This window comes from Pelodiscus sinensis, chromosome 19 (assembly GCF_052426305.1).
Source record: "Pelodiscus sinensis isolate ZL-2025 chromosome 19, ASM5242630v1, whole genome shotgun sequence".
Lineage (NCBI taxonomy): Eukaryota > Metazoa > Chordata > Testudines > Trionychidae > Pelodiscus > Pelodiscus sinensis.
This window is the reverse complement of record NC_143070.1, coordinates 15,289,679-15,312,822: the sequence shown is the minus strand read 5'-3', so window position 1 is coordinate 15,312,822 and position 23,144 is coordinate 15,289,679. Positions and strand designations below refer to the sequence as shown.

General features: G+C 55.0%; 1 protein-coding gene across 1 annotated transcript; it reads right to left on the bottom strand.

Moving 5' to 3' along the window:
- Positions 1-2,498: 2,498 nt before the first annotated feature.
- On the bottom strand, positions 2,499-22,581 carry LOC142824436 (zinc finger protein RFP-like). The gene is made up of 7 exons (XM_089770617.1): positions 22,011-22,581; positions 17,497-17,592; positions 14,846-15,076; positions 14,418-14,440; positions 11,178-11,293; positions 6,100-6,147; positions 2,499-3,773 (listed from the first exon to the last, which is right to left on the bottom strand). Exons 1-7 carry the CDS (start codon positions 22,425-22,427, stop codon positions 3,256-3,258), a joined length of 1,449 nt encoding a protein of 482 aa, XP_089626743.1. The 5' UTR covers positions 22,428-22,581; the 3' UTR covers positions 2,499-3,255.
- Positions 22,582-23,144: the final 563 nt, after the last annotated feature.

Genomic DNA, 23,144 nt, shown 5'->3' with positions numbered 1-23,144 from the left:
CTCTCCCAGCCTTTCTCTTCCCCTCTCCCACCTCCTTTTCCCAGTCTCCCCCAGTTTTGTTCAATAAAGACAGAGTCAATGTTGGAAGAAACGTTATCTTTATTTTGTACATCAATAAGAAGGGGAGCTAGGGAAGGGTAAGTGGAAGGAGGTGAGGGAGGAATGGGGTACGAGCCCCCGATGGGGAGGACTGGGCTGGCTCTGCGGGCTTCTGGGGGTGGAAGCTCTCCTGCAGCCCCCCGATTGCCCCCTCTCCCCAGATGGCAGCCTGCGGCAAGTGCAGCCAGGCTGATGGCCGAGTGGTGTGATGTTCCCAGTGTGGGTATTCCGGGCACTCCAAGCCAGGACTGCTTTGCAAGCGGGGCACCCCTGAGAACTGTCTGTCCAGGGTGGGGGTCGGGACCCTTTAAGTGCAGCTCTCGGCTAGCCTGAGACAGCAGCTCCACGCTCTAAGTCCTCCTCTGATGTCCTGCCGGCACTGCTTCCGGCCATCCTTAAGCCCTGTTCAGGGTCCACTCAATGTGGACTTGCTAGTTCGAATTAGCAAAATGCTAATTCGAACTAGTTTTTAGTTCTAGACGCGTTAGTTCGAATTAGCGTTGTAGTGTAGACGTACCCAGACTTACACCCCATCCCTTGGATTTTGCAACCTCTGACCCAGGTAGCAAGTCCTGAGCAGTAGCGACGAATTTCACGTATGCATGACAGAAACCGCAATGGTCGCAAAAACGGAGGGCTTCACTTTCTGTGGTCGCACCGGCTCTAGGCACCAGCAAATCGAGCACCTGCTTGGAGCGGCCCATGTCCAGGGGCGGATCCTGGCCAACCTCACCGCCCCGCAGGCCTGCCTGTGGCCCCAGGGCAAGGGACGGGGCGGAGCTGGGGCCTGCAGGGGGGCGGGTGCTCTTGCTGCCTCACCCGGCCCCTGGGAAGAATGATACGCGCCACGGGGCGCTCCCACGTTCCCGCACCTGCTGCGGGGAGGGGACACGGGGCTTCGGCGGAGAAAGAGACAGAGTCAGTTGGGGGAGGTGTAGGATCGGGTTTGGCTGGGAGGGGAGAGAAGGTGGAAACTGGGTTCAGTGGGGGGGGGTCGGGGTGTGTGGAGGGGGGACAGGACTAGGCTGGGTTTGGCCGGAGGGGGATGGGAGTCAAAGAGCCGCCAGGTGCAAGGGGCACTTTCCTCCTCAGGGCCTCTCCTGCAGCAGCGGGCCAAGGGCAGGGGAAGGGGGTGGCCAAAAATATTTTGCTTGGGGTGGCAAAAAACCTAGAGCTGGCCCTGGCTGTGGCCCCTCCCTCTGCAGCCCTGGCCCAGAGGCAGAAACCAGACCTGCAGCCTTTGCCAGGGGAGCAGCTGCAGAGAGGCAGGTTTTGGGGCCTGCGGACAGAGGAATGTGAGAACTTGTGGGGGGGGGGAGGGTTCCATTGACCTGGGTTTGGTACCTGGGCGAGCCATGGGAGTGGTTGAGCTGGACCTGAGAGGCTGGACTCAGCTCAGGGCTGGAGGACACCCCGCTGCTCCGAATCCTTTGGCTCACCGGGGTCCTCGTTCCCATGGCCCAGTGCTGGGATGGAGCAGTCAGAAGGAGGAGGCAAGGGACTGCTTTACTCCACCCCACCTGTCCTCTGCCTCTCCTTCCCGCCCACAGCCCCTAGCAGAGTGACTCACCCGCGCCCTTCCCCCAGGTCAATGGGAGAGCCGTGCTGGCTATGCACTGCCTGGAAAAGCGTCCGTGGCCAATGTAGACGCACTTTTCCGGAAAAGAGCCCCGATCGCCATTTTCGCGATCGGGGCTTTTTTCCGGAAAAGACTACTGGGCTGTCTACACTGGCCCTTTTCCGGAACAGTGTTCTGGAATAAGGACTTATGCCCGAGCGGGAGCAGAATAGTTTTTCCGGAATAGCGGCTGATTTTGTACAGTAGAGAGTCGTTGCTTTTCCGGAAATTCAAGGGGCCAGTGTAGACAGCTCGCAGCTTATTCCGGAAAAGCGGCTGATTTTCCGGAATAAGTGGCCCAGTGTAGACACAGCCCCTGTGTCTACACTGCAACTTTATTTTGAAATAAGTTAGTCCACCTCTACACAGCATGTAGTTATTTCAAAATGGTTTCAAAATATTGCCAAGCTGTAGGACTTCTTACTCCGACTCCTGTATCCCTCAGGCTATGTCTACACTGGCAGCTTCTTGCGCAAGAACTGTTTTGCGGAAGAGTTCTTGCCCAAAAAGTCTTCCACAAGAGCGCGTCCACACTGGCATGTGCTTTTGCACAAGAGATGTGGACGCCCTCTTGCGCAAGAAAGCTCTGATGGCCAGTTTAGCCATAGCGATTTCTTGCGCAAGAAATCCCCCTTTGTGGCAACAATCCATTTCCTAGAGGGGGGAACACACCAGAGAGCAACCAGACAGGAGCAGATGGAAACATTTTATTAAAGCGAATGATTCACTCTCAGTTCCCGACACAAAAGTTACACAGGGGCTGGGCAGGGAGGAGTCCCTGCCTCTGTGTGTGGGGGGCTGGGAATGGGTGACGGGGAGGGGTCACTGGATGGTCCCTGTTCTGTTCACTGCCTCTGGGGCACCTGGCACTGGCCACTGTGGGCCGACAGGACACGGGGCTGGACGGGTCTTTGGTCTGACCCAGTCTGGCTTCTCTGATATTCCCTGGTGAGCGCCCCCCATAGACTAGCTCAGGCAGCTCCCTGCCGGGCCTGCTGGCTTGTCCCAGACACTTCCATCCCCCGTCACTCAGGCTGGGGGCTCACAGCGTCGTGCCAGGGATTTTCTGGGCAGCTACAATTCCAGGCAGCGCCGTTCAGCGTTGCAATAGCCCAGCCCCTGCTTGGAGCTCGCTCCTTGTCTCCAGCTCTGCAGGGGAGAGCAACGTTCCCAGCAGGCAGCAGCTTCAGGAGCCGGGGTTGGCTGCCTTCCTGAGCCCAGCTGTCCCCAGAGCCCAAAGGTGGGGGAGGGGAGAGGGGACTAGTGAGGGGCAGAGCCATTGGGGTGGATGATTTGTGTGACCTGATCTGAACTCTGCCTGTCCCCAGCAAGGTTGCTAGTTCTGTCTCTATCCAGCCTCCAGCTCTGCCCTTCAGGGCCTGTCTGCTCCTCTGTCCTTCCACCTCCCTTAAGTGGAGCTGCAGGGAGAGAAGGGGAGGAGGTTTCAGGAACCATAGAAATGAGGAGCCAGGGGCTGGGTACAGGGGAGTCCTCCAGGGTCACACAGACTGGGGTGTGTGAGGCCAGAGGGGCTGCTGTCAGGAAGACAGTCGGAGCTCGGTGTTTGTGCCCCACCCCACCCAGATCCAGGGTTGGATTCTCTCCCCAGGGAGGGAGCCTGGCGGGAAAGTGAAGATCGGGGCTTTGGCAGCCGCATCAATAAATGTTACCAGCCCCCAGTCACAGTCCAGACAAACCCGGATTCTGCGGGGGGGGCTCAGTGGCAGGGGGGTTGCAGGGTCAGTGAGAGCCCGGAACTGATCCCACCACCACCCCACAGCCCAGATCCCCTCTTTGGGGCTCAGGCTGATCCCTCCCTTTCTGCTCACAGACTGTCTGGCCACCCCCAAAGCCCAGTATTGCCCAACCCCCACCTCCACCTCCCAGTAATGTCTCCCCGAGGTGAAGCCCTCACGGCCGAGTACACAGGACACACTGTCAAATCTCTCCCGGATGTCGGGCCGTGGCTGCCGTGTGTTTCCCAGTCTCACACGTTTCCCATCCTCCGACAGGACGAGCTGGGGATGCGCCGTGTCTGAATCCAGAGTCACGTTGGCTGGGGGAGAATCAGAGTGTGAGGGGCAGAGCTCAGCCCTGGGGGGGGTCGATGGCGTCAGGGACAGAATCTGCCCCAGCTGGGCAGTGACTCAGGGACTCTCCTGCCTCCAGGGGCGCCCGGCTCTGAGTGGGGAGCAGCCCTGAGGTCTCTGCCCAGCCCAAGGGGCAGCTCACTCCCTGGCAGGGAGGGGCCGTGGCAGAGAGAAGGGATCAGAGGGGCCCTGACACTGGGAATCTGCCCCCTCTCCCTGGATGAGCAACTCTGGGCCGGGGACCCCAGAGGGCCGGGGACCCCAGAGGGACGGGATGGAAACTGCCTGGTCAGGGCTGGCTGGATCCAGGCCCTGCCCATGGCTGGGCCCCTCCCCATTGAAATGTCCCTGGGTCCCAGCTGCCTCTGGGCAGGGTTTGTGATTCCCCCTGGGACACGTCTCCCCCGCACGGCACGTCTGGGCTCGGCTCCTTTCCCGCCGCACTGGAGCTCTGGGCTGAGCTCCGACCTGCCCCCCACCAGGGTGCTCAGCCTCCGGCCCAGCGCCCAGACCCCGCAGAGCCAGCAGGGAGGGGCAGGGACTGGCCCCAGCTGGGCTGGGCGGGAAGAGGCTGAACAAGGCGAGTCCTGCACTGGGGGTGCCCAGGTGCCGTGCGGAGGGAACAGGGGTGTCTCTGTCCCAGCCATGGCAGGAGGCTGACTCAGGGGTGACAGAAGGAAGAGGGGCCCCAGGGAGCTGAGGGGGGTCCCAGTGGGGGCTGGGCGGAGGGAGAGAGAAACTGAGCTCACACGGGGGGAGAGGAAAAGGGGAACAGGACCAGAACTCTGCTCTCAGCAGCTCCCCAGCTGCCTGCCATGGGCCCAGGGCTGCCCCTGTCTGTGCCCCGGGCCCTGGTCCTCTGGGGTCTGATCCATCCCTTCCCCCGGCAGAGCAGGGACCCTCCCATGGACTCTTGGGTCCTCTGCTGGGAGCAGGAGAAAGAGCAATGTCCCCACGTGCCCCAGAGTCCATGCTGGGCACAGCCCGTCAGTCACTGGGGGGAAGAGAAACTCCCCTCTTGGACCTCCCCACTCCCTTCCCCAGAGAACAAGGGGAAGGAATGGGTAGCAGGCTTCAAACTAGTAACAGAAAGTTCTTCTTCCCAAAGCAAAGAGTCAACCTGTGGAACTCCTTGCTGCAGGAGGCTGTGAAGGCTAGAACTAGAACAGAGTTTAAAGGAAAGTGAGATCAAGTCATGGAGGTTGGGTCCATGGAGTGGTATTAGCCAGGGGGTAGAAATGGTGACCCTGGCCTCTGTTTGTGGAAGGCTGGAGAGGGATGGCACGAGACAAATGGGTTGGTCATTGTCTTTGGTCCATTCCCTCCAGGGTACCTAGTGTTGGCCGCTGTCGGCAGACAGGCTACTGGGCTAGATGGACCTTTGGTCTGACCCAGTACGGCCATTCTAAGTTCAGGGCTCAGGGTTGGGGGTCTCACTGGACCACCCTGATTTTCATGCAAACCTGCTCCTGGGTGGCCAGGCTGGCAGCTCTCCTGCCCTAGACGGCCACTTTCCTGTGCCTAGTGCGGAGGTTGTGGATGAGGTCTTCACTAAACCGGGCGGGCGCCCGCCTCTTGCGGACCTGGGCAGGCTCCCATGAGCCGCCAGCCTGGTCCCGGGAAGAGGGGGAGGGCTGGGTGGCAGCGGGTGGCTAGCTCGTGCCGTGCCAGGTGCAGGGTCTGCTGGCTGGGTGCTGGCAAGCTTGCACGTGGCACGGGCACCGTAGCCAGCCTGTGCCCCTTTAAGGGCTCCAGGGCTGGGAGGGGGGCAGAATAGTTTCCCTGGTGGTGCCCAGAGTGGCCACCAGGGCAAGCTGGGGAGGGCTAGCCTCCCACTAGTTCGAATTAAGTAGCTACACAGCCCTTAATTCTAACTACTTAATTCAAACTAGGCGTTAGTCGTCATAGAATGAGGTTTACCTAGTTCGAATTAAGCGCTCCGCTAGTTCAAATTAAGTTCGAACTAGCGGTTTGTATGTGTAGCGGCTGTTAGTTCGAATTAACTTTGTAGTGTAGACATACCCTTGGGGATTCCTGGAGATAAAGGGCTCTGGGCTGGGGGGTTGGACTCTGGGCTGGGGCTCTGGGCTGGCTCAGGAGGAGGCGTTTGGGGGCGGGAGGAGGCCCCTGTGCCAGTGAAAGCTGGGGGAGGGGCAGTTTGTGGCTCTGTTCCCATGGCTGGGGCCTGGCCAGAGGTGCTAAACAGCCTGCCCGGTGCCTGTCCTTTGGCACCGCACTGCGCCTGACAGCAGGCCTGGCTCTGAGGGGGGCACGAGGCCTGAGGCAGCTCACCTGGTCTATACAGGCTGAGGGGTCCCTCCAGTGCATCCGGCAGAGTGTCTGGGGGAGGAGAGGGGAGATTCAGGTTTGCACGGGGAGCCCAGAGCCGGGTTATCACGTCACAGACACACTCAGGCCTTGTTCACATCCGGCCTTTTGTCGGTGCCTAGGCCCAGGTCCTGCAGAGACTTTGGCATCAAAGCCGCTTTCGGCACTTTAGTCCCTTGATTAGGGTTACCAGGTAGTCTAAAAAAAATACTGGACACACTTGATGGGGGAGGGGGGAAGGGACCATCCGGGAGGGGAGCAGGGCTGGCTGGGAGGAGGGGGGGGAAGCAAAGCTGGTGGGAGGGGGGCTTCAGGTGCAGCGGGGCTGGCTGGGAGAGATCGGGGGGGGGGGGGCAGCCGGCGGGAAGCAGAGCTGGCGGAGGGGGTTCAGGGGCAGCGGGGTTGGCCGGGGGAGATTGGGGGATGGGCACCTGGAAGGAAGCAGAGCTGGAGGGGACGGGAAGGGTCGGGGACAGCGGGGCTGGCTGGGGGAGATCAGGGTGGAGGGGGGGTGGCCAGTAGGAGTGGGGCTGGCCAGGGGAGATCGGGAGAAGGAGAACCAGCCGGCAGGAAGCAGGACTTCGCAGAGGGAGCGTATCGGCCAGAGGGGAGCAGGACTAACCCGGGCATGTGCAGATCCGGAGGTGCTGCCTGTCCCATGCACAGTCCTGGTGAAGCGAGTCCGGCTGCGGCTCCACAATGCGCTTGTCCAGCGCTCAGGAGCACACACAGGGCTTCCCCTCCTCCCCAAGGCATCACTCCCAGCGCAGGTCGCGCCCCCTCCCAGCCACTCCTCCGCCCCCTCCAGGCTTCTGGATGCCAGAAAACCAGAAAATACCGGACACTGCACATGTCCAGTATTTTTTAATTTTTTTTTACTGGATAGAGGACACAACAATCAGGCTGTCTGATAGAACACCGGACACCTGGCAACCCTACCCTTGATGCTAATGGGAGGTGAGGGGTTGTGTGTGAACTCCTGGCTCTCGCTGGGCGCTGCAGGGCTGTTTGCTTAGTGTGTCTACACGGAGCAGCACGATGGGGTGCTGGCCTCCAGAGGCAGCAATCGGAATGAGGAGAAAACCACTTTATCCCTGGGGAAACTGAGGCAGGGTGGTGGGCTCCATGGTCCATATTCACCCTGTGCCGGCAGAGCAGGGTCGGGAGGCCACTTGTGACCCGCTGCTCAATGGCTGCAGGGGCCGGAGTCGGGCTTGGCTTAGGCAGAGTCACATCCCGGTTACAATGGTCCCGTGTGCCTGGGCCAGGGACCAGAGAGCCAGAGGCCCAGTGTTACACAGCCCACGTCTCCCTGTCCCTCCCCACTGCCTTCTCCATCCCTCCCCTCCCCCACCTTCTCAGAGACAGGCCTTGGGCCTGCAACTTCTGGGAGGCAGCACAAGAGGCAGGACCAGAGCTCAGGGAGGGGCTGGGCCCAGCTCCAGCAAACAGCTTGTAACTGAGAGGCCAGATTTCAAATGGCCCCTTTTGGTCCCCAAGAACTGCCCCTGCAGCTCCTACCATCCCCACCTGCATCTGTGGGGGCTGCACCGCCCTGGGGTAGGGGCGGACTGGCAATCAAAATAGGCCCAGGAAATGGGTTGAGAACGGCCCACTTTTTCACATCAAAGAATGTTTTTTAATTTACTCTTTGGCCCCCATTAGCCACATACACCCATGACCCATTAACTACGCCCCTGACCCCTGTTAACCATGCTACTGACCCCCATTAAGCAGGCCTCTGGAGGTAACATGCTTGGGGCAAGATGGACACATGACCAGAAGTAAAAGGTGTCATGGGACCCCCTCCTAAGAACTTTTCCCACCATCCTCCTACCAATAGGGATTAGTTGGCCCCCACCGAACCCCCCCTCATGCAACTATCCTGCAATTGCATTAGCCCAACGTGTGTGACATTAACTCGGGGGCAGAGAGGCTGGGGGAAATGTTCCCTTTAAGAGTTTCCTCCCATGAGCAGAATGAATTTTGTGTTGTGCACCTGTACTGAGTTAAGGTGGCTTGTTTGGATGTGCCACTGTGGCACCCACGTTATTAATAAATATCTTATGAACCTCTCCCTTTTCCCTCTGCTACCATGTCTCTTCCCCTTGCTGCATCAGCTCCCCTGGTGTTTGCTGCCCCCCAACCCCTCATTCTCCTCTGCTTGGGAGGTTGTGGAATCCCCATCTCTGGAGCTATTTAAGAGTAGGTTAGATAAATGTCTATCAGGGATGGTCTAGACAGTATTTGGTCCTGCCATGAGGGTAGGGGACTGGACTCGATGACCTCTCGCAGTCCCTTCCAGTCCTAGTATTCTATTATTCTATGATTGGCATTTGTCTCTCCTCCAACCCATCCCTTGGTGCCTTCCCCTGACCTGCCCTCCTCCCCTCAGCACAAGCCCCTTCCTCTCCCAGTCCTTCCTCCTATTTTCCCCCTTCCCCTATCCCACCTACCTTCTTCCTTCCAGTTTGCGGGGCTGGAGTCTGCGATTGGGCCCCAGAAGTTCCTGCAGCCTTGACCCCAGCTGCTTGCGGGGCTCCAGACCATATTCCAGGCCTGGAGCTGGGCGGCACAATGTTAATTTTACTGAAGTCCACGCATTCCATTAGCAGGAACACAGGGGTTGGGGGAAGTCACCCCCCCGACCCACCATGCAGAGCATGCCTGTGTAAGCGGGTCCATACCAGAGACGTAGCGAGGGTGTTTTGCACCCAGGGGAAAAGGCCAATTTTGTTACTGTGGATCATATTACAGTAAACTTCCGATAATCCGGCACCTTTGGGACCCAGGGGGTGCCAGATTATCAGATATGCCGGACTATCAGAAGGGGGGGCTATGAGGGATCTGGGGTGGGGGAGCGTGCCACCCCAGACCCTTCATAGCCCCCCCTTCCGATAGTCTGGCTCTGCCCCAGGCGTCCCTGATTCAGCCGCTGCTGAAACTGACCAGCAGCGGCTGAATCGGAGACGTCTGGGGCAGAGCAGCTGGAGTGCTGCCGGGTTGGTCGGGTAGCGCCGACCCTTGGCGCAGCGAGACCAACTGGGCAGCACCCCAGCTGCTCTTGGGGAAGCCTGGGGCAGAGCAGCTGGGGTGCTGCTGGGTTGGTCCCGCAGCGCCGCTCCTCGGCGCTGCGGAACCAACCCGGCAGCACCCCAGCTGCTCTGCCTCAGGTGTCCCCAAGTCAGACGCTGCTGATACTGATCAGCAGCTGACTCCAGGAAGCCCGAGGCAGAGCTGCTCTGCCCCGGGCCTCCCTGAGTCAGCCACTGGTTAGTTTCAGCAGCGGCTGAATCAGGATCCCTGGGGAAGAGCAGCTGGGAGGCTGCCGGGTTGGTCCCTTAGCGCCGAGGAGCAGCACTGCAGGACCAACCCAGCAGCACCCCAGGCCTCCCCAAGTCAGCCGCTGCTGAAATTGACCAGCTGCTGATTCTAGGAAGCCCCGGGCAGAGCAGCTCTGCCTCAGCCTTCCTAGAGTCAGCCGCTGGTCAATTTCAGCAGCGGCTGAATCGAGGACACCTGAGGTGCTGCCTGGTTGGTCCCGCAGCCCCCAGGGGGCAGCGCTAGGGGACATTCCCACCATTCCTCACAGCTACTCACCTGTGTTGTTGCTTGGTGAGTAGCTGCTCCTCAAATGAGGAAATCTAATGTAAATGTACTGCGCAGGCGCACAGTTCAGAGAGGGCTCAAGAGCTACTCTTAGAGCCCCTGAGATTTACCGGTAGCTCACGATCTACTGGTTGGTGACCACAGCCTTAGAGCCACATGGAGGGAGCAGCCTGCAGTTTAAAGTGATCTGGGGCTGCAGCAGGCAGGGAGCTCAGCCTGCCTTGGGGGTGCTGCAGAGCTGCCTTTGGCACCCCAGCCTCTCCTGCACCCCCACTCTGTACCCTCTGTCCCAGGTGATAACTCCCTCCCAGACCCTGTAGCCCCTCCTGCACCCCTCCCCCAGGCCAGAATCCTCTCCTACATCCACACCTCCTCCCATTCCCCTGCCCCAGGTCACCACCCACACCCTCTGCAGTCTGCGCCCCCCTTTTCCCCTTCTCCCAGGTCACAGCTCCCTCCCCGAACCTGTACCCCCCTCCTACACTTCTCCCCCAGGCCAGAATCCTCACCGGCATCCAGACCCCCTCCCTGACCCTACACCCTAATCTGCGACCCTGGTCACCACCCCAAACTCCCTCTCAGACCCCACACCATCTCCTGCAGCCCAGTCCCTTACCCTGTGTGGCCTTCTGTATGCAACACCCACCCTAAACCCTGCACCCCCACCATAGCAAAGTGTGGGCCTTGGCCACTTTCCAAAATCTTGTAGTGGCCCCCACCTAGAATTATTGCCCCCCAGCATTGATGCTGATTGGCTCCGCTTGGGCCTGGTGAGCTGTGTGCTTGCCAGAAGGGAAAAGTTTTCTACAGTGACCTTGCTCTTAAAGTGCCGTGTTCCTGAGTTGCTTTGCAGGACCCAGATGTGTTGCTCACACAAGGTGTTTGCAGAGATACCCAGAGTGACCTGCCCAGGCCAGGGAGCGACGTCCAGAACCCCCTGCAGAGAAGTGCCCCATGCACATCAGAAAAGAGAGTAACTTGAAAATTGCTTGAGCAGCAAAAACCCTCCAGCAATTCAAAGTTCCTGTGTGAGCTGTGCACAAATCACACAAGGTACTGACTGTCCCCAACACAAAGGGGATTGGAACAGAACTCATCCGGGTATAATCTGGATGGTTCTAACAGGTCAGATACTGTCAGGGGTCATCCTGCTATCACAGGAGAAATGCACCATGACTCGCCTATGCCCCAGGAGAAGGGAACTGGGCGTGTTTCTCTCTCTCTGGCGTTTCTCACTCTCACACTCACTGAAATTGCAAAAACTGCTTCTGAACAAACAAGGGTTTGAATTAATCAGCCTGAGTGTCTTGGAACCCAAGCCAGTGTCATGCACCCCGCAGTTATATGGAAGCATCATCTAATTATGAACCAATTGACCAGCGCCATTCTCCTTCCAGGGTCCCACTTTCCCCTCCTCCATCCCCCCAAGGTACCTTTGAACTCCCTTAGCGTCTCCGACAGCGCAGTCACTTTCTGGGAGAAACCATGGACTCGCTCTTCCAGTTGAGGAGCCATCTCATCCGGCTGCTGGGCCTGCCCCTTCTCACACCTGGGGAGAAGCAACATCCCATGGTGGCAATGCAGTGATTCTCAGCCTTTTCAAGCATATGGACCTCTTTTCAATCCATGAAAATTTCACTGACTCCCTCCCCTCCCTGGGGGAGAAACAAAGAAAACAAAAAGAAAAAGAACGTAAGAACGGCCGTACTGGGTCAGACCAAAGGTCCATCTAGCCCAATATCCTGTCTGCTAACAGTGGCCAGCACCAGTTGCCTCAGAGAGGATGGACCGAAGACAATGATCAAGCGATTTGTCTCCTGCCATCTCTCTCCAGCCTCTGACAAACAGAGAACAAGGACACCATTTCTACCCCCGGCTAATAGCCTTTTATGGACCTAACCTCCATGAAATTATCTAGCTTCTCTTTAAACTCTGTTATAGTCCTAGCCTTCACAGCCTCCTGCAGCAAGGAGTTCCACAGGTTGACTACATGCTGTGTGAAGAAGAACTTTCTTCTATTCGTTTTAAACCTGCAACCCATTAACTTCATTTGGTGTCCTCTAGTTCTTCTATTATGGAACTAATAAATAACTTTTCTTTATTCACCCTCTCCACTCATGATTTTATAGACCTCTATCATATCTCCCCTTAGTCTCCTCTTTTCTAAACTAAAAAGTCCCAGTCATTTTAACCTCTCTTCATATGGAACCCATTCCAAACCCCTAATCATTTTACTTGCCCTTTTCTGAACCCTTTCCAAGGCCAAAATATCTTTTTTGAGGTGAGGAGACCACATCTGTACACAGTATTCAAGATGTGGGCATACATAGTTTTATACAGGGGCAGTAAGATATTCCGTGTCTTATTTTCTATCCTTTCTTAATAATTACTAGAATCCTATTTGCCTTTTTGACTGCTGCTGCACACTGTGTGGAAGTTTTCAGGGAACTATCCACGATAACTCCAAGAGCTCTTCCCTGATTTGTCGTAGCCAAATTAGCCCCCTTTATACTGTACGTATAGTTGGGGTTATTTTTCCCAATGTGCATTACTTTACACTTATCCACATTAAATTTCATTTGCCATTTTGTTGCCCAATCATTCAGTTTGGTGAGGTCTTCTTGGAGTCCCTCACAGTCTGCTTCTGTCTTGACTATCCTAAACAGTTTGGTATCATCCGCAAACTTTACCACCTCACTGCTTACCCCTTTCTCCAGATCATTTATGAATAAGTTGAAAAGGATTGGTCCCAGGACTGACCCTTGGGAGACACCACTAGTTACCCCTCTCCAATCTGAAAATTTACCATTTATTCCTACCCTTTGTTTCCTGTCTTTTAACCAGTTCTCAGTCCAAGAAAGGACCTTCCCTCTTATCCCATGGCCATGTAATTTACACAAGAGCCTTTGGTGAGAAACCTTGTCAAAAGTTTTCTGAAAATCAAAGTATGCTATATCTACTGGATCCCCCTGTCTGCATGTTTGTTAACCCCTTCTACGAACTCTATGGGTATATCTACACTAACCCCCTACTTTGAACTAGGGTGGCTAATGTAGGCATTCGAACTTGCAAATGGAGCCCGAGATTTAAATATCCCGGGCTTCATTTGTATGTTCCCGGGCGGGCGCCATTTTTAAATGCCCTTAGTTCGAACTGACTGCCCGTGGCTACATGTGGCAGTCAGAAGTTAATCCAAACTAAGTCCTTAGTTCGGATTAACTGTTACACCTCATTGCAGGAGGAGTAACAGTTAATACGAACTAAGGATTTAGTTCAGATTCACTTCTGACTGCCGCATATAGCCATGGGCAGTCAGTTCGAACTAAGGGCATTTAAAAATGGCGCCCGCCCGGGAACATACAAATAAAGTCCGGGATATTTAAATCCCGGGCTTCATTTGCAAGTTCGAATGTCTACATTAGCCACCCTAGCTCAAACTAGGGGGCTAGTGTAGACATTCCCTAGAAGATTAGTAAGACAGGATTTCCATTTACAGAAACCATGTTGACTTTTGTCCAACAAATTATGTTCTTCTACATGCCTAACAATTTTGTTTCTTTACTATTATTTTGACTAATTTGCCCAGTACTGAACTTAGATTTACCAGTCTGTAATTGCCAGGATCGCCTCTAGAGCCCTTTTTAAATATTGGTGTCACGTTAGCTACCTTCCAGTCATTAGGTGCGGAAGCCAATTTAAAGAATCCTTGTATTAAGAAACTTTGTATGAGGTAAAGAAAAAATGTCTTTTGAACTCTCCCCTTTCCTTGATTGCCCTGTTGAAATGAATGAGGTGTGAATGGAGAATGAAAGGGGAGCACCTCCAGCAGCAGCTGCAAAGGTGGAGAAAGTCTGGGATCCAGACCCAAGCCAATACCTGTGCAGTGAGCTCATTAAGAAGACTGGACATACAGACGACTTGGGAGTCCAGCAGCAAGTGCCTGCCCTTGGAAGAACTTTCCTAGAAGCATTATAAAGGTGAGGTGATGACTAACTGGATCCACGAGGGGGATAAATAGGAGGCATTCTGCAGGGGGACCCCGGATTTTCGTCTTGTCAACATGGGAGCATTGATCCGGATAGGCAGAAGCCTGGCTCCACCCCTCCCCCATCTAACTCACCTGGCCAGTGCAGTTAGGGGGAGCAACTATTGGTAACAACAAGATGGAGTGCGGTTGTGTCTGTGTGTGTGAGTGCGTGAGTGTGATGTATCATATGCATATGATAAAGTGTTGATTGATCTATGTATGTTCAGTAAATGAGGCCTGTTGCCTTATCCCCCTGAAAAAGATCCCGGGTGCTTCTTTTAAGCACAACACACACAGGTCTCCAAACAGCCCTCGGGCAGGAAAGACCCTGGATCCCTGCTGCCCTGTGCTGAATGGTGCCCAGCGCCCAGCAGGGACAGGCCCACGTCCCACCCCTCAGTCCTGGGGCAGCCAGTCCCCAGGGCGGTGACATGGGTAGAATATGCCACAGGCCAGTCTGCGCCTTCCCCTGGGTAACTGCAGAGTCGTCTCTAAAGGGGCGAGGGCCTCAGGGTTAAATGGGTCAGAGATTTGAATCCCAAATGTGACCTTCCCACACGTTCTGCTGTGGAGCCCTGGGGAGAGGCAGCGACAACTTCACTGCCCAGTGTTTCCCCAGCGCTGTGAGGGGGTGAGAGCCACCTACCTGGTCAAGGTGCCTCTGATCTCCTGTGAGACAGAGAGAGAGAGAGAGAGAGAGTTTCAGTCCCACCTGACACACACTGTGAATTCCAAGGGAGGGATTTGGCGAGCGAGGGGAACTAGACTTTGCCTGGACCCAGGGCCATGGATCCCTGAACGAATGGGGCTTTGCCATCTCTAGTCTCTCTGTGCCTGTGGGTCTGCACAAAACAACAATTCCCATGCCAGGGCGGCGCACACGGAGCTGCCCGGTGACCTCTGACTCCTGTGCCCACCTGTTAGGACAGCGTTTCTCAAACTGTGGATCTTGACCCTCCGGGGGATCGCAAACAGCTGAGAGGGGGGTTGCGGTATCACAAGTTTTAGAACCCCTGTGTTAGGGGCTGTCCTGTCTCTGTGGTGGGAGCTGGAAAATTTCCCCCTCAGTCTCACCTGCAGGAATTCACTCGCCGGCTTCTGACACTTCCCCTCCAGCTCCCGGATCCGCTCGCTGAGCCGGGAAATCTGCTCCAAGAGTTTGGTGGCAGTGTCAGTCCCTGCCTCCACTATCATCTCGTCCAGCTTCTGCAGCTGGGCCAGCAGGAGTCGCTCTTGTTCCTCCAGGAACTGCCGCAGCTGCTGAAACTGGGTCACAATCTTCTGCCGCTCGGCTTGTGTCCGTTTCTGGAAGAAGAACCAAAGGAAGAACATCACCATCACTAGGGGAACATGGATGGAGCCTGGGGTCCTTCTCAGAGCGCTGAGTGTGCAGGGGGGAATCTCTGCAAATTCTAAGTTACCAGACAGTGAACAGTCTCCTGCAGTTACTAGAGAGAGAATTTTCTCACGTCATCCCATACGGCCCCAGAATCTCATAAAAGATGTTTCCGTGTCTGACATGCTTTGGATCGTGTGTGGCTGATGGTCTCAGTGACGCCGAGCCAAAGCAGCAGGGAGCAGGACTCAGCACTAGCTCTTGGTGACATTTTCCGCATTACATTTTTTTCCTGGGAAAATGCAGATTTGTCACCAAAGGAACATTTAATGAATTACTGGTGATGTCACTGGTTGTCATGATGCAGAAATAAATACATGACAAATAAACATATTTGCTTAATTTTTTCTAGAGTTTAAAGTCTGACTTATTTTTGAAACTATCCTTGTGTTTTATAAAATTATTTTTTAAGGAAATGGTCAACTTGAAACAAAACATTCTGATTTTTGCTCCCTCCCCCCGCCCAAATTCATTTGACCAAGCAAAAAAATCAAATTTGTGATTTGCTAATAATTTTAAAAATAGATTTTTTTTGTTCAACTAATTTTGTTAATATCCTGCCAGCAAAGATCTAGCATTTGTTCAGGTCTACGCAGAGCCACGCTCGCAGAGACAGGTGGGAAGAAAAAAACAAATGAACCTGTGAGAGAAAAGCAGGCACCCAAAGTGAACGACAGCAATGGAGAAACTGTCCGGGCAGAAAGGGTGCGTTTACACAGCAGCGTTATTACAGAATAGCAGCAGTTATTCCACAGCAATTCTGATATTTATAAATAAATTCAAAATAACAGGCCGCTCTATTCTGACTTCTGTAAACATCGTTCCATGAGAAATAAGGTCTCTTCTCATCTGAAGAAGTGGGCTGTGCCCATGAAAGCTCATGAAACCATCTACACGTTGTGTTACTCTTTAAAGTGCTACCAGCCTATTTGTTGTTTTTTAAGTTTATCCTGTTACAGGCTGTGACGTAGTGGGGGTACCTGGCTGGTTTCTATGCTGCTGGCTCTGGGGTAACCCCCACTGGCTGCCGTGGGTACCACGACCCAGCAAAACAGGATGAGTCACAATGCAAACCAGTATGGCCAGACACCCTCCATGGAGAGGAACAAAGGAAGGTGGAATGCTGCCCTGGCTGGGGGGCAGAGCTGGAAGAGAGTGAGTTAGTTGTGGGCTGGGAGCATGGAGGAGACAGCCTAGGGAGAGGGGCTGGAGTTTAGGGGCCCAGTCTCCCCCATCTCAAGGGGGCCTGAGGCATCCTAGCCCAGCTCTGTGACCAGATTCCATCTGTGCTGTGCTGTATCCTGGAGAGGCAATAAACTTCCTCTATTCCACCGGCTGGTGCAGTCTGTTTGTGCCATTTCGGGGTGCAGGAGACGGGGGACCCCCAACGCGCCGTCACACAGGCTAAGTTGACTATCCCCAGAGGCTTCAGTTTACAGTGGGTGTGACAGTGGTTTCCGACCTGTGGTCTTTGTGCCTTTGGGGCCATGGACCATATCAGTAAAAGACTTGGACTAAAAAGCACTGGATAGAATTCAGCTGTTCACACAGACAATCAATTTTCAAAGGGGTCACAGAACCTCCCTTTGACACTTCTAAAGAAGTCCACAAATTCACAGAGGCTGTGTCTAGACTAGCCAGTTTTTCCAGAAAATCAGCCGCTTTTCCGGAAAAACTTGCCAGCTGTCTACACTGGCTGCTTGAATTTCCGCAAAAGCACTGACTTCCTACTTTTTGCAGAAGCACTGACTTCCTATCAGTGCTTTTTGCGGAAATACTATGCTGCTCCTATTCGGGCAAAAGTCCCTTTTGCGCAAAACTTTTGCGCAAAAGGGCCAGTGTAGACAGCTGAGATTTGTTTTGCGCAAAAAAGCCCCGATCGTGAAAATGGCGATCGGGGCTTTTTTGAGCAAAAGCACGTGTAGATTAGCCACGGACGCTTTTCCGCAAAAAGTGATTTTGTGGAAAAGCATCCGTGCCAATCTAGGTGATCTTTTCCAAAAATGCTTTTAACAGAAAACTTTTCTGTTAAAAGAATTTCCAGAAAACTTTTCTGTTAAAAGAATTTCCAGAAAACTTTTCTGTTAAAAGCACTTCCGGAAAATCAGTCTAGACATAGCCAGCGGGTGGAAGTGGCTGGTTTAGGGCCCAACTCCAAGGAGGGATCCTGCTAAAACAATGAATTGTAATTTCTGGGTGCTCATTCCCCGGCTGATCAAGGGAAACAATAATCTGGTCACTAGATTGTCCTGGCTGCTCCTTAGGTCTGATTCGGGATCAGCTCCCTCTGGCTCGCTAGAAAGGCAGGGTCATAATACTAAGTACCTACCAGGTATTTCTGGCTGGTCTTCTCCCTGTTCACTTTCAGTCCCAGCAGCTTTTGTCTCTTGATTCTCAGAGTCTTCAGATGGGCCTGGAGCCTTTCCTGCAGACGCAGAAATATTTCATGTGACTAAGCAAAAAATCAAATGTGAGATTTGCTAATAATTTAAAAATAGATAATTTTTGGTTCAACTCATTTCTGTAATGTCCTGCCAGCGAAGATGTTTAGGTTTTTAGTTTTGTTTCTGTTTTTGTTAGTTTCAGGACTAGAGGGAGGGGAGCTGGCCCAGCACAACCACACACTACTCACGACTGCAGGGCCCGGCAGGTTTATGAGATCAGAGACAGAGTCACAGTAATAGACACTGGGAGTGTTTTCAGAGGGTTTGAAATTGTCAGACCTTGTTACCATAGGGAGCTGGGGTCACATACTCAGAGGCTGCATGCACAGGGGTGGGGGAGATCGCAGGGGAGGGAGCTGGAGGAAAGGAGGGACACTGAGAGCATCGGGGATGTCCTGAGAAGCCAGGGTGCATGGGGGTAGGGAGTGAGGTGTAGAGGAGGGACACAGCCAGGCAGGTGCAGGGTGGAAATCTGGCCTGGCAGCCACCCGTGATGACCTAGCTCTGGCGATTGCAGGTGTTTGCAAACAATCCTCAGTGCCCCTCTCCCGTTCCCACCCCTGCTTCTTTCTTTACCCGCCTGCTGCGGGTCGTGTGCATGAGGCTGTGGCTGGGGCTAGGAGCTCTCTCTGGCTGGCTTGTCCATAGGGTGCCTGGCCCCACGGGGCCCCAATTGCTCCCTGGGGCCCGGGGAGGCCGGTGCTATAGACACCAGTGCATTCTACTCACTACCAGTTATTGCCATTGCCATGAACGTCAGCATGGAAACCAGGGTTGCCAGACAGAGGTTGACTGGCAATCAAAATAGGCCCGGGAAATGGGTTGAGAACGGCCCACTTTTTCACATCAAAGAATGTTTTTTAATTTACTCTTTGACCCCCATTAGCCACACACACCCCGACCCCTGTTAACCATGCTACTGACCCCCATGAGCGAGGCCTCTGGAGGTAACACTCTCGGGGCAAGAAGGACACATGACCAGAAGTAAAAGGTGTCATGTGACCCCTCCTAAGGACTTTTCCCACCATCCTCCTACCAATAGGGATTAGTTGGCCCCCACCGAACCCCCCTCATGCAACTATCCTGCAATTGCATTAACCCAACATGTGTGACATTAACTCGGGGGCAGAGAGGCTGGGGGAAGTGTTCCCTTTAAGAGTTTCCTCCCATGAGCAGAATGAATTTTGTGTTGTGCACCTGTACTGAGTTCAGGTGGCTTGTTTGGATGGTCCACTGTGGCACCCACGTTATTAATGAAGATCTTATAAACCTCTACCTTTTCCCTCTGCTGCCATGTCTCTTCTCCTTGCTCCATCAGCTCCCCTGGTGCCTGCTGCCCCCCAATCCCTCACCCTCCTCTGCTGTCCTGACTCCTGCCCTTCGCACTGCCCTCAGCCCTCCCGAGACCTGCCCCCCTCCACCAGCCTTTCTTTCCCCTCTATGCCCACTCCTCCAGTAGCCCCACTCTGATCATGTGAGCTACCCCTCCTCATCCCCTCTTCTAACACCTCCCTCTACGCACCTGCCCTGCCTCTCTCCTCTGGTGCTGGTCCCTCCCCTGCAGGTGTCTGCCCTTCTGCTTCACCCCCAGAATCCGCTGGCACCTGCACCTTCCCTTAGCCCTGCATCCTTCTGGTGCCTTCCCCTTCCCTCATTGCCCCCGCCCCCTTTGCCCTCTTTTTCCATGATGCCCACCCCTTCACCACCCTCTGCCCCTGTTCATCTCATGCCCCTGTGCCCTCACATATGACTTGCTCCATCACCCCCTTCCTCATTCCCAGCCCTTCTTTCAAGCTTTCGCCCAGCACCTCCCCCTCTCCCCTCTAACTCCCAGTGCCCTTCCCCTCTCCTCTCCTCTCCTCTCCTCTCCTCTCCTCTCCTCTCCAGCATCACCCTGTCCCCCCCCTCGGACACCTCCCCTCCTGCCCTTTTCCTCATTGTCACCACGTGGCCCCCTGGCATTTGTCTCTCTTTCACCCTGTCCCTTGGTGCCTTCCCCTTTCTTCCCCTGAGCTGTCCCCCTCCCCTCAGCACAAGCCCCTTCCTCTCCCTCTCCTTCCCCCTATATTTCACCGTTCTCCTCCCCCACCTTCTGCCTTCCAGTTTGTGAGGCTGGAGTCTGTGGTCGGGCCCCAGAAGTCCCCACAGCCCTGGACCCAGCTGCTTGTGGGGCTCCAGACCACATGCCGGGCCTGGAGCTGGGCCACGTGGGACTAATTTTACTGAAGTCCACGCACCAGCTCTGGCTCCCATTAGCAGGAACATGGGGGTGGGGGGAAGTCCCCATTCTCCCAGACCCTCCAGGTGGAGCACGGCTGTGTAAGCAGGTCTGTACCAGAGGTGTAGCATGCAGCGAGGGTGTTTTGTGCCCGGGGGCAAAGGCCAAATTTGTTTTGGTATGTCTACACTGCTAATGTAGGCATTTGAACTTGCAAATGAAGCCTGGGATTTGCATGTTCCCGGGAGCCGCCATTTTTAAATGCCCCGTAGTTCAAACTACCTGCCCACGGCTACACGTGGCACGGACTAGGTAGTTTGAATTAAAGCTCCTAATTCGAACTACTGTTAAACCTCCTTGCAGGAGGAATGGTTGCCAGCTGGCTGGTTGCCGGCAGCTGCGCAGAGCTTCCCCTGCCTCCTTGCAAAGAGGCGGAGGTTCGCAGCTGGCCGTGCTGTTCCCCGGCAACTCCTCCTCGCCAGACGCAAGAAGGCAGGGGAAGCCCCATGTAGCTGTCGGCAAACGTCTGGCTTTTTGGGAAAATCATGTTATTTCGGGGACGGTCGTGTTGTGCGAGAAATGTTCTCTAAAAAAAAAATCGTGCTATCACGAAAACATGTTAAGCGGGCACGTGTTCAGTGAGGAATTACTGTACCTTAAAAACCACTGCTCCCGTCCTCCCACCCAGCTGGCTGCTTCAGCTGCAGTTTGGAGAGAGCCGCTCAGCGGCAGCAGCACTTTGCCGGCCGGCAGCTCCTGGACCCAAGAGCAGCATGTGCTCGATGGTCCCACCCCAACCCGGCACCCCCCAGCGTTGTGCCTGGGGGCGGGGGCAACTGCTTCCCCACCCGCCTTCACTATACCTCTAGAGTGGGGAGGGGTGGGAGGGAGAAAGGGCCGTGCTGCCCATGCAGAGCCAGAACTCTGACAGCTGCTCTCAGGAGCAGCTTGTTGGGTATATCCCCCTCCTCCAGCAGCCACCAGCGAGCCGGCCCCTTGGCCAACGGCCCACCGGGAAATTCCCGGTAACCCACCGTTCCAGTCCACCCCTGTTGCTAGAGGTCCAGAATTGACCTGGACAGTGCGGTATTTTCATCTCCTGTACGGTAAAAAAATTCAGAAAATACCGTGCACCTGAAATGTCTGGTATTTTCTGATTTTATTCCCTTCCAGGAGGCAAAAACACAGACTCTTCGAGTCAGTATTGGATACCTGGCAACCCTACACACACTCAGCAACTGGGCTCAGCCCCCCTGCTTATCTGTTTCCGCAGGGGAGCTGTCTGGCCTCAGAGGCATTTCTTAAGGGGCCATGTTTTTTCCCTGGTGTTTTTTTTGGAGGTGGGGGAGATTTTGGTATTTTTGGTTAAACCATCTGGCAACCCTAACAGACACATGCTGGGCACAAGGTTTCCCCACTGACTCTGCAGAGATAAATCCCAAAGAGAAACCTGCATGACTGGGATGCTCCCTGTGGCTCAAGAGAGGTAGGTGGGGACGAGGCTGGGCACAGGCTGGCTGACGCTTTCAAGGCAGGTGCTCTCAGCAGGGTCCCTGTAGGCCGGGTGCTTCGGCAGCAGGCCAGGAGAGATTCCAGTGCAGCCCAGCTGATTAGCAGAGCGCCCAGTCACCCACAGCTGGCAGCGGGTGTTTCTACGGGTGGTGCACAGACACACATGCATTGGCGCACAGAACAAAATTTATTCCACATATGGATGGAAAATATTAGCAGGAACATTGGTTGTCAGCCCTGCCTGTGACGTAGTCAATTCTCCTCCCCAGGAAGGGACAATGAAACGCAGGGTGAGGGGTCCTGGGATCTAACCCGGCGAGAGATATGTCAAACAGAGGCACAGGAAAAGCCAGAGGGAGGAGGTCCATGGAGAAGGCAGAGGAGACCCTGGACCTTGGAGACAGAGGAGACCTCAAAGTCCTGAGAGTCCCTGCTGGGAGAGCAGGACTGTTACTGGCCACAAAAAAATGCCACTGTGGGTCTTTTTTGGGAAACTGAGGCAGGACTACCCCATACCACGAGGGTCACTCAGGTGCCCTATCACCAGGCTGTCCCTGCTTCCTGCAGTCCCACCCCTGATCCTATCGGCTAGATTCCCAGGGCGGGAGCTGCTCCCCAGTGCTCCCCTCCGTCCCATGAGGGCAGGAATCGCAATCAGCATTTCCCTACCTGGAATTCTTCCGCAGCTTCCTCGGCAGGAATCACGGTGTGAGCTCGGTGCCCCTTGGATCTGTCGCACACCACACAGATGGGGATTTCATCCTCCCTGCAGAAGAGCTTGAGAGGCTCCTGGTGTTTCTCGCACAGTCTCTCTGCGGCTGGTTCCTTCCCTGCCAGCAACCTGAGTGCTCTGGCTGCGTCCACAATACTCCTCAGCTGCCTGTTCAGCCTGAGGTTCCCCTGGGGAAAGGTCCGTCTGCACTGGGGGCAGGAGACGTCTGCAGTGAGCCCCCCCCAGCACTGGGTGATGCAGGCTCGGCAGTAGCTGTGATCACAGTCGAGAAACACCGGATCATTGAAATACTCCAGGCAGAGAGGACAGGTCATTTCATCCTGGAGTGTCTTTGCTGGATTCGCAGCAGCCATGCTACTCGCAGGGGAGACCAGAGAATTTAGTTTCAGTTTCGTCCGCTGGGAAATGGGCGGGTTGCAGTTTGTATCAATCAGTGCTGCCTTTCTGGGCGTGTTTTCCTGCTCTTTCCTTTTTCAGACTCTATGGAGCCTTTGCATGAAGTGTGATGAGTCCAGACTGACAGTGACTCCTCCAAAACATCTGCCTGGCCCCAAACTTGGGCCTAGGCACTCAGGGTGCATCTACACTGCCCTGTATTTCAGGATAAGCTGTTCTGGAAGATACATTCCAAAATACGAGCATCTACACTGCAGGGAAGCCTCAGAATGAGTCTGAGGCAGGCTCCCCTAAAGGAGATGAGCTACCTCGATGGGGGAGCATTACTTATCAACCCAGGAAGCACTGGGGAGTAATGAATTTGCAGCTCACAGGCCATGTCCAGTTTGGCCCATCTGCAAGTGGCACCCAAGTGGGTGGCATCCCAGGGGCGGGGCAGAGGAGCTCACCAGCGTAGCAGGTTTTCCCGGGTGCTTCTCACACAGAAAGGCCCCTGATGGGACCAGGCAGAAACGTGGTGTCTCTTTCTTGGTGTCTCCTGTTCTGTCCCAGCAGACGCTGCCCCTTCTCCCGCTGGCCTGTGCCTGGCCTCCCTCCGCCTCCCGGCACCACAGAAAGCCCCTTGGCGTGAGCCCGTCCCCTCTCCCAGGCAGGTGCCTCGGTCTCCCCTGCCC

Bases quoted from the DNA above. Each gene is read 5' to 3' on its own strand.
- LOC142824436 (XM_089770617.1), bottom strand. From the start codon at position 22,427: ATGGCTGCTGCGAATCCAGCAAAGACACTCCAGGATGAAATGACCTGT. The intron at 17,593-22,010 runs GTAGGGAAATGC...CTGCGTCTGCAG, and splicing joins AAGCTGCGGAAGAATTCCAG to GAAAGGCTCCAGGCCCATCT. The intron at 6,148-11,177 runs GTACCTTGGGGG...CTCCTCCCCCAG, and splicing joins GACGCTAAGGGAGTTCAAAG to ACACTCTGCCGGATGCACTG.